At 40.2% G+C, this 12,797-nt stretch overlaps 1 protein-coding gene across 4 annotated transcripts in view; it reads right to left on the bottom strand.

The window, feature by feature from the left end:
* Positions 1-315: 315 nt before the first annotated feature.
* The window catches only part of LOC145359176 (ADP-ribosylation factor 1-like), a 104,654-nt gene continuing 92,172 nt past the window's right edge, over positions 316-12,797 (bottom strand). For all 4 annotated transcript variants that reach the window (XM_080213615.1, XM_080213613.1, XM_080213612.1 and 1 more), the window contains exons 2-5: positions 12,375-12,534; positions 8,944-9,054; positions 6,247-6,371; positions 316-2,113 (exon numbers count right to left, since the gene is read on the bottom strand). In XM_080213615.1, coding sequence (XP_080069741.1) covers positions 1,952-2,113; positions 6,247-6,371; positions 8,944-9,054; positions 12,375-12,510 — 534 coding nt within the window. In that variant the 5' untranslated portion in view covers positions 12,511-12,534 and the 3' untranslated portion in view covers positions 316-1,951. The remainder of the gene's footprint in view (positions 2,114-6,246; positions 6,372-8,943; positions 9,055-12,374; positions 12,535-12,797) is intronic.

The following is a 12,797-nucleotide window of genomic DNA, read 5'->3' as shown; positions in this document are numbered from 1 at the left end:
ACATTGAATTGTTTAAAAACAGCACCATCTTTTTCAAATTTAAAACAATGAAAATTTATCACTACAGCTGTGGATTTTAATATACTAGTGATTAGAATCAACCTTTAATTTTGTAATGTCTGAACATACCCCACCCAACACAGCATCCCAATTTAAAACAACTGAACAATCCGCCCTGGCATCAATCAAAACAGGGAAAGACGTTTTATTGCTAGCAGGAATATTTGCAAACATGTTCTCTGCTCCCCGCTCCCTCAAACACATCGCAAAAAAACCTAGCAGGAAATCAATCTTACAGATACAACAACACACTGGTATGAAACATGACTGTTTATTCTGAGATATATATTTAATACAAGTGCATCTCAATACAAGTTTTCAAAATATAGTTAGAAACAACCTGACTTTTTTCAGACTAGACATATTTGTTCCCCTTTTGATGTCTGCCTTCATTTTTTTTCATTATTTTTTCTGAAATATTCAAAAAAGTCTTACTATTGCTTTCAAACACAACATCTGCCCAAATAAAATATATTCTTACGTTACAATATTTTCTTAAATCCTGTAACTAAAGAGCAAATAGAATTCAAAAATGTCAGAGATGTTCAGCAGTTTTGGGCCTTTTATTGGATGGTCAACATGAAACGGTAACTCGGTTTTTTCCTCCACACGCTGCCAGACCTGCTGAGCATTTCCAGCATTTTCCGATTTTATTTCAGGTCTGTAGTATTCGCAGTATTTGGCTTTTGTAAACTGATTCAAACAATAACCAGCTCACTTCCCCCCCCCCACCTTTACACATCACTACAGTCAACAAATTGCAGCTTTTATCTTAACGTCAACTTGTAGCTATATGCAGCTTGTGCAAAAGGCATCGATATTCAATTGATCATTAACCCATACAAAGAAGTCAATTTGAAATGTATACTACTGGTTTGTAGACGATAAGTATTCTGACTGAACCTAAATAATCAAATAGCTTGAACAGTTTTCAAATGTCTTTGTTTGGTTGATATGTCAGACTTCTGGAGAGGTGTGCTAGAACACTTGTGCAATTTTAAATCCCCATCATCTTAAAAGATTAATTCCAAATATCATTAATGAAGGTCAAGGGTGCTTTTAAAATCACTTGGCACATGTAGTGTTGTTGCAGGGATAAAGGCATTGCATATTTACACTGCATTTTTTTTGCCTCTTGGCATTAACAAGTAAAAAAAGGGCTAGATTTTTGTTACTTATACATTTGTCCCTTCACCCTCCCCCTGTAGCAAATACATACAAATGTCACTCAAAATCTTTACAAAATAGCGGAATGGGAGCAGCAGCCTCAGTGACAACCACATATTATTTACGTTGCAGGATTAAAGCTTCTAGAAACCCATAAAGTTGCACCATTCAGCACAAATAGTCCATACGCAGACATAACGCTGCTCCTTTCCTTTGCAGTCAAAGGCAAACCAGAACTCAGAACAAGTGAATAATTTCCCGAAAGAACACATTGACTTTCATTTCTCCTCGCCTCCACCAAATCTTCAGTACATCAGCACAATTTAAAACAACTGCAAAGCAAGATTTGCAGCCCTGCTCCCAAATTCCACAATAATATTTGCTGGATACCAGGCACAGTTCCTCTGCTCCCCACCACCACAAGTTAGAAAAAGAGGCCATAAAATATAGCACATCATGGTCCTAATGTTTGGACAGCTAGTAATTACATGCCGTAAACTGGTTTCAAGTCTACAAGTATTACAGGCCACCATTCCAAAACTAGAACCATTTTTATTAACAAAATACTCATAATTCTCCACAATACCAGTTCAATTAAGTGTATCCCTAACCCTTCTGTAATATAAAAGGCACATGGTGAGGAAACTGCTCCCACTCAACAATTTACACACATGCGTACAGTAGCATGGTTGGTCACGTGGAGGTGTTCCGAAAGTGCAAAGGATCACTTATGTTTTCCAAATTGATTAGACAACCAACTGAGACCTTCATATAGTCCTTCGCCAGTAGTAGCACAAGTTGCCTGGACATACCAAGTTCTTTGGTAGATTTGGTGCAGGTTCAGTTTATCTGTGATTTCTGCAACATTCATTGCATTGGGCAAATCCTGCAAGGAGAAGAAAGAATTTTGGATGAAATAATATCAGGATTGCTTTCTCATACAATAGCAAGATAATCATTGACTTCAAGTTCAAATCACCTTAAGGTGATCCACTATTACTTCCTGAACACACCAGCAGCCTCTCCTCCACCCTTCCATAATAGTCCATTTACCTCTGGGGAAGAGGTCTGAAAATACAAGGGCTCTTTGACATTACTCATAAGTGCCCATCCTTCCTGCAAGTGTCACCAGCAGTTCTCCAACATTTTCATCACTGGGGCCATTACACCACAAGTGAGCTTGCTCCTGCCAGTTTACAAGTGTCAATGATAAATATCAAGAGTGGGAAATGTGACTAATTGACTGCCCACCACAAGCAGGAAAGGAAGATCTACTATAGAACGCAAATGCAATTTTGACTGAGATTTCAACCCAGAGATGAGCTTACAGCTTCATATTGCCAAGACTGCCTTTTTCCAATTCGGTATCACCTGCTGAACATCACTCTCTACTGAAATACTCAATCTTGCCTGTCATTATCTCTAGATTCAACAATTTCAAAGCATTCCTGGTTGGTGACTCACATTCCAGCCTCCCTAAGTTTGAGTTCATCCAAAACTCTGCTGCCCATGTCCTCACTCGCACCTAGACCTGTTCATCGATTACATATGACGGCTTCTCAACACTAGGTCCCAGTCAAGCAACACTGATTAAAATTTTCATTCTGATTATCAAATCCCTTGAAGGCTTTGCCCCTCTTGTATCTATAAATCTCCTCCAAGATAACTGCATTCTTCTAACTCCCTACACCTCTCCAACTCGCTTTAAGACACTCCTTAAAATCACCCTCTTTGACCAAACATTTGACCTGGTATTTTGTTCCATCATGTTCTTGTGAAGTGCCTTGGGGCATTTCAGTACAATAAAATTACTGCATAAATAAAGATTTTTGTTGAGAGCAACTAGCTCAGTAAGCACAAACCTGAATGGAGACCTTGTGGCATTGCCCTTTTTCATTAATTCAGAGAAATTTGGCTCAGTTACCCTCTCTAGCTCAAACTGTGGTAACCCGAGACCACAGTAAAAGGTAGTCAGATGTGTTTTAAAGAAGGCTCTTCTTTATGTAATAAAATTACAAAGTTTAACAATAACAGCAACTCAGCAGAACTGTAATAACAATGAAAACAGGAGCAACGAACACACAGGTCTTGCCTGCAGAACACTCTCTTGCAGACTAAAAGCCTGCCAAAGCTCAGAACCCTCAACAGATGCCAGCAAAATCCATTTGGGAGAAAAGGCTTACAAGAACATTCCATACTCAGCAGAAAATAAACTCAAATCTAGAAATGCAATTCCTGGTAATTGTAGCAACACAAGGATTTCCAAACGATTCACATTAAGGTGAAAGCAACATTTTCAGCCTAGGTATTTCCATTTCAATGTAAAGCATCTTAGCTGATAATCAGTAAACTCCCTGAAATACAATGGGTCAAAGTGACATATATACTTCAATTCACTGTATAGCCCACAACACTTTATGCAGATCCATCACTAAAGAATTGTACTTTCCAAAGAATTAGACCAGTAAGCCTGACATCAGTGGAGAAAATTCTAGAATTTATCATCAAGGACTTCATAGCAAAAACTTGAAAAACAATGGTAGGATTGGACAGATCATCAGGCATTTATGAAAGGGAAATCATGCTTGACAAGTCTACTGGACTTCTTTGGGAGTGTAACTAGTAGAGTTAATAAGAGAGAGCCAGTGGATGCAGCTTATTTAGACTTTCAGAAGACTTTTGTCAAAGCCCCACATAAGAGATCAGCGTGTAAAATTAAAGCACATGGGGTTGGGGATATTTACTGAGATGGATTGAAAACTGGTAGGCAGACAGGAAACAGTAGGAATAACTTGGTCTTTTTCCAAATGGCAGGCAATCACTAGTGGGATACTGCAGGGATCATAGCTGGGATCCCAGCTATTTGCTGTATAAATTATTTAAATGGAACTAAATGTAATGTCTCCAAATTTGCAGATGAAAAAGCTGGGTGGGAGGATGAGCTGCGAGGAGGATACAGAGATCCTTCAGTGTGATTTGGACAAATTGAGAAAGTGGAGAAATGATTGGCAGATGCTTATAATTTGGATAAATGTGATGTTATCCGCTTTGGTAGCAATGCCGATTACTATCTGAATGGCCATAAATTAGGAGGGGGGGATGCATAATGAGACCTGGGTGTCCTTGTACACCAAAGATAAGCATGCAGGTGCAGCGAGCAGTAAAAAAAAAAGGCAAATGGTATGTTGGCCTTCATCGCGAGACAATTTGAGTATAGGAACAGAGATGTCATAATGCAATAATGCAGGGCCTTGGTAAGGCCAAAGCTGAAATACTGTGTGCAGTTTTGGTCTCTATCTGAGGAAGGATGTTCTTGCTCTAGAGGGAGTGCAGAGAAGGTTTACCAGATTTATACTGGAACGGTGGGACTGACTACGAGGCGAGATCAAGTTGGTTAGGGTTGTTTTTGTTGGAGTTCATAAGAATGAATAGAAATCTGTAAAACTTTAACAGGATTAGACAGGGGAGATGCAGGAATGATGTACCTGATGGCAGGGGTGTCCAGAACCAGGGGTCACAGTCTGAGGATACAACATCTTTACCATTTCTTTATCCAGAGATGGTCAGCCTATGAAATTCGTTACCACAGAAAGAAGTTGAGGCCTAAATATTGAACAGCCTCAAGCAGTCCAATATAGCACTTGAGGCAAAGGGGATCAAAGGATATTGGGGGTGGAATCAGGCTACTGAGTTGGATGATGAGCCATGATTTGATTTGATATTGTAATATGTATTGTTTCTTGCACACTATATAGGCAAAGCATACCATTTATAGTGAAGGAGAGAGTGCAGAATGTAGTGTTACTGTCATAGTTAGGGTGTAGAGAAAGATCAACTTAATGAGTAAATATATTCAAAAGTCTGATGGCTGCAGGGAAGAAGCTGTTCTTGAGTCAGTTAGTACGTGACCTCATACTTTTGTACCTTTGTCCTGATGGAAGAAGGCGGAAGAATGTCCAGGGTGCGTGGGTCCTTGATTATGCTGGTTGCTTTTCCAAGGCAGCGAGAAGTGTAGAGAGAGTCAATGGATGGGAGGATGGTTTGTGTGATGGACTAGGTTTTGTGCACGACCCTTTGAAATTTCTTGCACTCTTGGACTCATCATGAGTCATATGATCTCAATGAGTAGCAAAGCAGGCTCAAAGGGCCAAATGGCCTCCTGCTGCTCCTATTTTTTACGTTTCGAAAGAGTTTCAAAAAGGGTGAATGACGAATATGCATTCAGAAAGAAAGATTACTTGTAGCCTATTTCCGTCTAGCCGAATTTCCCTTATTTTCTCCCAAATTTTATGGGCAGTCAAAATATACCAACAGCTCTCAACTGTTCCTAAATTGCCATTGTTTAAATGCAAACCTCAACTAAATACAGACAAACTATTCTACTGAGTGTCACCCATGACTTAATAGGCAGAATTATCATCTGAGTCAGAAGGTTGTGGATTTAATAGTCCAGAAACTTCAGCACATAATCTGATGGACACTCAAGCCTGAAGCCCACTCAAGCAGATTTCAAAGTTCCACAGTATTATTTGAAAAACAGCACAAAAGCTCTTCACAGTATCCTGACCAAATTTACCCCCAACAAACACTATTAATACACGATCTAGGACCTTGTAGTGTGCAAATTAACTGCTGTTTCCTACATTACGATACCAACCACACCTCAAAAACACTTCACTGTTTGTAAAACGTTTTGAGTTGTCCTAAAGTAACTTAAGGCACTATATTTAAATGACTTTCTTTCCTTCCTTGAAGAGGGATAGTCAATTCCATCCTATTTAGTCAATATTGAGGGTGCTGCATGAAAACAGGAAACCCTGATTTCTTTCCTATTTGTACATCAAAGGCAATGCAGCCAAACATCAAGTCTTACTTCCACTGAGTTTCTTGATCTGAGAGAGCCTGGCATTTATACAAATCAATTGTTTAAGAAGCATGATATAGGCTGCTGGTAATATAGTCAAGTGAATAGCTATGGTGTAAGAAATTAACTGTGAAAACACACGTGCTTCGACTTACCTGCTTATTTGCAAAGACTAATAACACAGCACCTTCTAGCTCTCCTTCTGAGAGCATTCGATTCAACTCATCCCTTGCCTCATTGATGCGTTCTCGGTCATTGCTGTCCACAACGAATATTAGGCCTTTAAGAAGAAAACATATTCAGACTTGAGATGTATCAACTGTGTACCCAATGAACAAACAATAAACCTGGATTTCAGGGTCAGTTATAAGTTACACTCAGGACATATGTACATTTAGGGCTGCACAGTGGTTAGCACTTCTGCTTCACAGCTCCAGGGACCTGGGTTCGATTCCCAGCTTGGGTCACTATCTGCGTGGGTTTCCTCTGGGTGCTCCAGTTTCCTCTCAGTCCAAAGATGTGCACGCTAGGTTGATTGGCCATACAAAAAAATTGCCCTTAATAGCCTGAGGTACGTAGGTTAGAGGGATTAGTGGGTAATTATGTAGGAATATGGGGATAGGACCTGGGTGGGATTGTGGTTAGTGCAAACTCAATGGGCCAAATGGCCTCTTTCTGTGCTGTAGGGTTTCTACAATTTCAATGATTAACCTATGTTGGATAAATACGAGAAGAGGACTGAACAGAACACCTCGGTTAGTTTTCATTTCCATGGAAAGCAATGTGAAAGACCATCAGGTAGAATCTAAAATAGACTGATGATTTGGTATTGCCCACTTTGCTACTGCTGAAGTCCAATTTCATCAAAGCATTTTGAACATGGCATGGGTAGGGGAGTCTATGTGCAGTTCTTTCCAGAAAGAGCATAAGTGCAATAGCCAAAATGTTTCCTTCCGTGCATCATAATTCTTATTGTCTATAATATTTGCATTAAAACATTGAACACCGGCACAAGCTGTGCGTGATAGATGTAATAATAACCAGACCTGATTTTGGAGTCTCAATTTTAACAAGGGTTGCTTGGAACAGGTGGGCAGGTTCAAACCAGGTGCCTTTTTTAGACCTTGTTTGATTTTTCTCATCAATTGGCTTCAGTAGAGAGTAAAAATCAGACTGAGTGTAAAACCAACTACAACCCAAATTTACTCCCTTCCAGTTAAGTAGTTCAAAAAAAATCACAATCGATGTGTTCAATTCCTTTGCACCATGGGTTTAATTAAAGTTATAATGAAAATTTAGTGTCCATTTTCTACTATATTTAGACTTCCAAACAAAGGTCACGAATTTCCAAAAACAGTACAAATCTGCTAAGCAGCATTTGAATCTCCATGCACACAAAATAATACTGAGATACAAAGAGCTCAGACTATTCTAGAGTCAAATATGTACTTAAATAAAAAAGTGGAAGATGTTGGAAATACTTAGCAGGATCTGGAGGGGTGGGGGGGAAGAGATAAACAATATGTGAGAGAGAGAGAGAGACAGAGACAGAGAGACAGAAAGGATCATCTTTCGGGTCGATGACCCAACATCACAACTGGGAAAAGTTAGCCATGTGAAAGGTTTTGATTGTTTTCACTTTTCCAGTGAAGCTTAACACATGCTCAGGGAGCAGCTCATCTTTCCCTTATAGGCACTTTACAGCCTTTTGAACTCAGCATCCGTATTATTTGCATTTTGATCAAGTCCACCAATTTCAGACCATTAATGTCCTCTCTCCCAATGCCCACCCACCTCCATGCCTTTATTTTTGCTTTCAGACAGGAGCGCAGCTGCTCAAGGTACATCTTGGATTCAAAACATTAAGTCTCTATTTCTCCACAGATGCTGCTGGCTGAGTGTGTTTCCAGCACTGTTTTTATTTCAGACCTCCAGCATCTGCAATATTTTGCTTTTATTCTTTTCTTGCCCCATCATCATTCTCTTCGACCCTGTAGGACTTCTGCCACTCGTCTTCCAACTTATCACAGACTTTCCTTTTATTCTTGCCTCACCCAGCTCTTACACAAAACCTATCAAGTTTTTAATTTCTCTCAGTTCTGATGAAAGTTCTCAACTTGAAATGTTAACTCTCTCTCTTCAGATGTTGCCAAATCTGCTGAGTATTTCAGTATTTTCTGTTTGTATTTCAGATTTTCAGCACTCTTCTGTTTTCCTGGCAAGGACTTGCTAAAATATCAGCTAGGAGGACATTGAACTGCTCAAAGGATATCTAATCCAAAAAACAGCAGCGTTGAGTAATACGTTAACAGTCATAACATCTTTTTTGATTCATTTTACAGATGTAGGCATCGCTAGCGAGGCCAGCATTTATTGCCCATCCCCACTGCCTTTCAGGTGGTGGTGGTGAGCTGCCTTCTTGAACCATAGCAGTCCCCGAGGTATAGGCATTGACTGAGACTATTTCCACTACCCTCTTCTTGTGAAGTCATTATCCTAGGCTCAGCACTCTCACTAAGTTAAAAGGTTGTAGCTTCATGCCTGGTTCAAAATTTCACGCTTAAGGTCACACTTCGATGCAGTGCAGAGGCCTGCCATTGTTCAGATTAAGGTATTAAACTCAACTGGACACAGAAGATCCTACCTCACCTTATTTTCTTCAGACATGGAAGTTGAATTCTAGGATTGTGCGCCTAAGGCTCTAGACTAGAATATTCAAAGTAAATGGCAACCCTTAAATGCAACTTCCTAGTTGGAAAATACATCCTATAAATACAAAAAGGAAAGTTTGGATGACAAAGAATTAAGATTTATTCTAACTTTACAAACCTGTGGGAAATTATAACTCATACCTTGCGTATTCTGGAAATAGTGCCGCCAGAGGGTTCTAATTTTATCTTGACCACCGACATCCCACACCGTGAAGCTTATATTCTTGTGCTCTATTGTTTCCACATTAAAACCTGCAACATAAAACTATGCCGTAATTCACATACTAAATTTGTACGTTAATAGCAGTAAGCATTCGTTATGTTACACACTCCTTCCCAACAATAACTGCTTCAGAATTCAAAAGTTTAACTGTCTTTAACTTTGAAAATGACTAAGTGGGATGCATATCCACATTGCAGCTGTGCTGTTGTGGAAGAACCAAATAGACAGAATGACAAGTTATAAAGAGTCACCACAGATCTTATTGTGCATTCTCTGCCACCCTGGCCAAAAATACACAAAATAATTTGTTGTTTTTTAATATAAAAGCATAGTATTTTACACTGATGAACAATCACACTTACTGATTATTGAAATGTATTTGTTGTACTTAGTAGCTGACCAAGAACTGAAACTGATTTTGGTGAAACAAGCACAGCCAAACAGTTATATTCAAATATCAGAAATTGTTTCCAGGCCGTACCACAGCAGTATTAAGCTCCTGAAGCAGCGATTCAGCAAATCAAAAGGGCAGCTGACCACCACCTTCTTAAGAGTAACTAGTGATGGGCGATAAATGCTGATCTGGCCATCTTGTATATGAATTTATAAAAATCTACATTTTCTTGAGGCAGAAACTTTAAGACCATTTTGTCAAAGACCCACAGTTTGACACTCATTTCCAAAAAAATTACACTAATTGAATAATTTTTATCTCAACCTCCAATAAGTTAAGAAAACAAGACCTATATTTATACTGCTCCTTTCACAAACATCGGATGTCTCAAAGCTTTACAAATAATTAATTTAGAAGTTTAGCTACGCTCGCCATTTAAAGAAATAACAGCAGCCAATTTGTGCACTGAAAACTCCCACAAAACAGGAATATGACATTGATCAGAAAATCTGTTTTGCATAGAGATTAATAAACATTTGCCTTTACTCTAAGAGTAACTTCTCCTGGCTCTTCAAAACATTGCAGTGGGGTCTTTAAAACCTGCCTGAGGGGGCAGAGGAGTTATGGTTTAACTTCTCATCTGAAACATGACACAGGGGTACAGAGTGTGCTGCACTCCCTCAGTGCTGTACTGGAATGTCAGCTATTGGTTTCTTTTCAAGCCTTATTTTACCATTTTGATTCCAAGGCTGGGTGGACTTGAAACTGGGGGTGTTACAGGTCCAACTTTCAGATCCGTTCTGAGGTGCTCCCATATGCACTTTGCCCGAATAATATCAGTGAATCCGAATTGCGCTGCACAAGCCTGTGGGTGGGGCGTAATGCACCCAAAACCCTGCAGCTCCGACCAGCGCCTCCAACCGTGCACGCGTAGACAAGAAAAAAGATAGAATGCTACTCCCCTGCCACATCCCTACCGGGCTGGATAATGCCTTCCTCGATCCCCACAGACATTGCCCTATCCTCAACATTACTGACCCCCTTATCCCTCCCTCTTACCACCCAGACCAATCGTGGCCCTCTTCCCCCCACTGATCTCAGATAGAGTGGGGGAAGACCCCTCCTCCTTGTCCTCCACTGACCTCAGGTAGAGTGGCAGCAGACCCACCTAACATCCCTTCCACCACCAGTCTCACGCGGAGAGCCACTGGACACTAGGCATCTACCTCCTCACTAATTAGAGACCGGAATGGACTTCGATGGAGCATGCGCGTTTCGTGCCGATTCTGGGTGGACGAATGCGGTGGTAAAGGGGGAAGTGCTGGTAAAGTTGGTCATGCAGCCCATTAGGTCAGCTGAAATGCATGCAAATGCATTTAAATGGCTGTTGCACCTGTTTCGGGTGCAGTCCTAATCACGGCCATTTTCAGGCCTTGGTAAAGGGAAGGAAATCGGCGCGGGGTCGGGCACAGATCATGCTACTTGTCTCATGCCTAACTTTAACAAGTTTTCATGCCTGAAAATGGGCACAATGTTATGGTAAAAATCAGGCCCCTGGAATGGGACTCAAACCCATAATTTCCAACTAGGTGAATATGCAATCAACCGAGTCACATCTGACATACAAACAACAAAAAACTCAATATCAGCTGGCAGGAATTCTCAATTTTGGCAGGAAGAATTAAGAAGTATATTATCTAAATTACAGAGCCCCAAGATGCAGAGGGATCTATCCTAGTGCATGAAAGGCAAACAGTTAGTATGTACATACAGGAAGTTTATAAGAGAAAGCAAATAGAATGTTATTGCTTATTGAGAGAAATAAAAAGCAAGGATAGGGAAGTTATCCTTCAGTTGTACAGTGCATTGGTGAGACCATATCTAGACTGCTGTGTATGAGTGGTCTTCTTATTTAAGATGTAAATATACTGGAAGCAGTTCAAAGAAGGCTTCCTCGACTAAAACTGGAATGGCAGGTTGTTTGATGAGGAAAAGTTGGATAGGCTATGCTTGTATCTGTTGGAGTTTAGAAGCGCAAGATACGACTTAATTAAACACATAAGATCCTGAGGGGACCTGACGAGGTGGCTGTGAAAAGGATGTTTTCTCTTTTGGGGGAAATTATAACGAGGGTCATTATTTAAATGGAAGGGATCGCCTATTTTAGGCAGATGAGGAGAAATTCTCTTTCTCAAGACTTTGGAACCGTCCTCAAAAGGCAGAGGCATTGAATATTTTTAAGGCACAGCTAGAGAGAATGGGAGTGAAAGGTTAGTGGGGGTAGGCAAGAACGAGGAGTTGAGGTTAAAATCACATCAGCTATGCTCATATTGAACAGCAGAGCAGGTTCAAAGGGCTGGGTGGCAGCTTCTGCTTGTATGTTTGTAATCTAGAAAGTGCTTTGGAGCAGAGTCATTTCTGCATCCAAACACTTTCTCTGCCAGCTATTCAACAAATTCCCAGTTCCCCTTCAAGGACCACTGTAAAACTGTCAAAACTAGTTAAGAGATTTGATGTTCCACCTAGTTTGTTTTTGCCCACATGTATTTGGAGAAGGGTCCGGCAACAGGCATCAGGCCTGCTGCTTTTAAAATTCATCAAACTGTTTGAGACAGCCACCAGTTATATCTGAAGACAGTGAGCACCACGATGAGGCTGATATGCCGCTGGCACAAACTGGAAAGAGGATCTCTTGTCCAGAAATGTGTGCCTACTTTACACCAGAAAATGACAAAAACCATATACAATTTCCAATTAATGGGGTCCAAACAACATTCGCACAATCTGGCAACAATTGTAAAGATGTTCATGTCCACCATGTACACCAGGTTTGACTGATCCACCCAAGTTAGTTCCTCCATTCTGAGATTTACTTCCTTAGCGTCAGACAAGACTGTGCAACCCTCCATGAATTATCACTAATTTCATTATTTCAAGTAAAATACCAGCCCTTACCAATCGTGGGGATAGTTGTTACAATTTCCCCAAGTTTGAGTTTATATAGAATTGTAGTTTTTCCTGCTGCATCCAGTCCCACCATAAGAATCCGCATCTCCTTATTCCCAAAGAAACGGGCCCATAAATTTCCCATGCTGTCTGTTTTTTCTGTTCAATCCTAAAAAAAGAAAAAGCAGTTTAATGTCATACGGCAGTGAACTGGGAGTATTGCATTCCCTCCACGTGTAGTCTGTTTCAAAGTAAATCTAATCATACCTCACCCTTATAGATATTTGACTTGGTCAGCACACAACACTGTTAATGTTTTGGCAACAGACAAAATATAACAAACCCTTTTGTTCATTTCTTTCCTAATTAAATGGTGAGCATTCCCCAAGTACTATTTAACCTATTATATTAATAAGTTGACACTTAAGTTCT

The sequence above is a fragment of the Carcharhinus amblyrhynchos genome, chromosome 27 (assembly GCF_965287045.1).
Source record: "Carcharhinus amblyrhynchos chromosome 27, sCarAmb.v2.hapA, whole genome shotgun sequence".
Classification (NCBI taxonomy): domain Eukaryota; kingdom Metazoa; phylum Chordata; class Chondrichthyes; order Carcharhiniformes; family Carcharhinidae; genus Carcharhinus; species Carcharhinus amblyrhynchos.
This window is presented reverse-complemented; position numbering and strand designations above follow the sequence as displayed.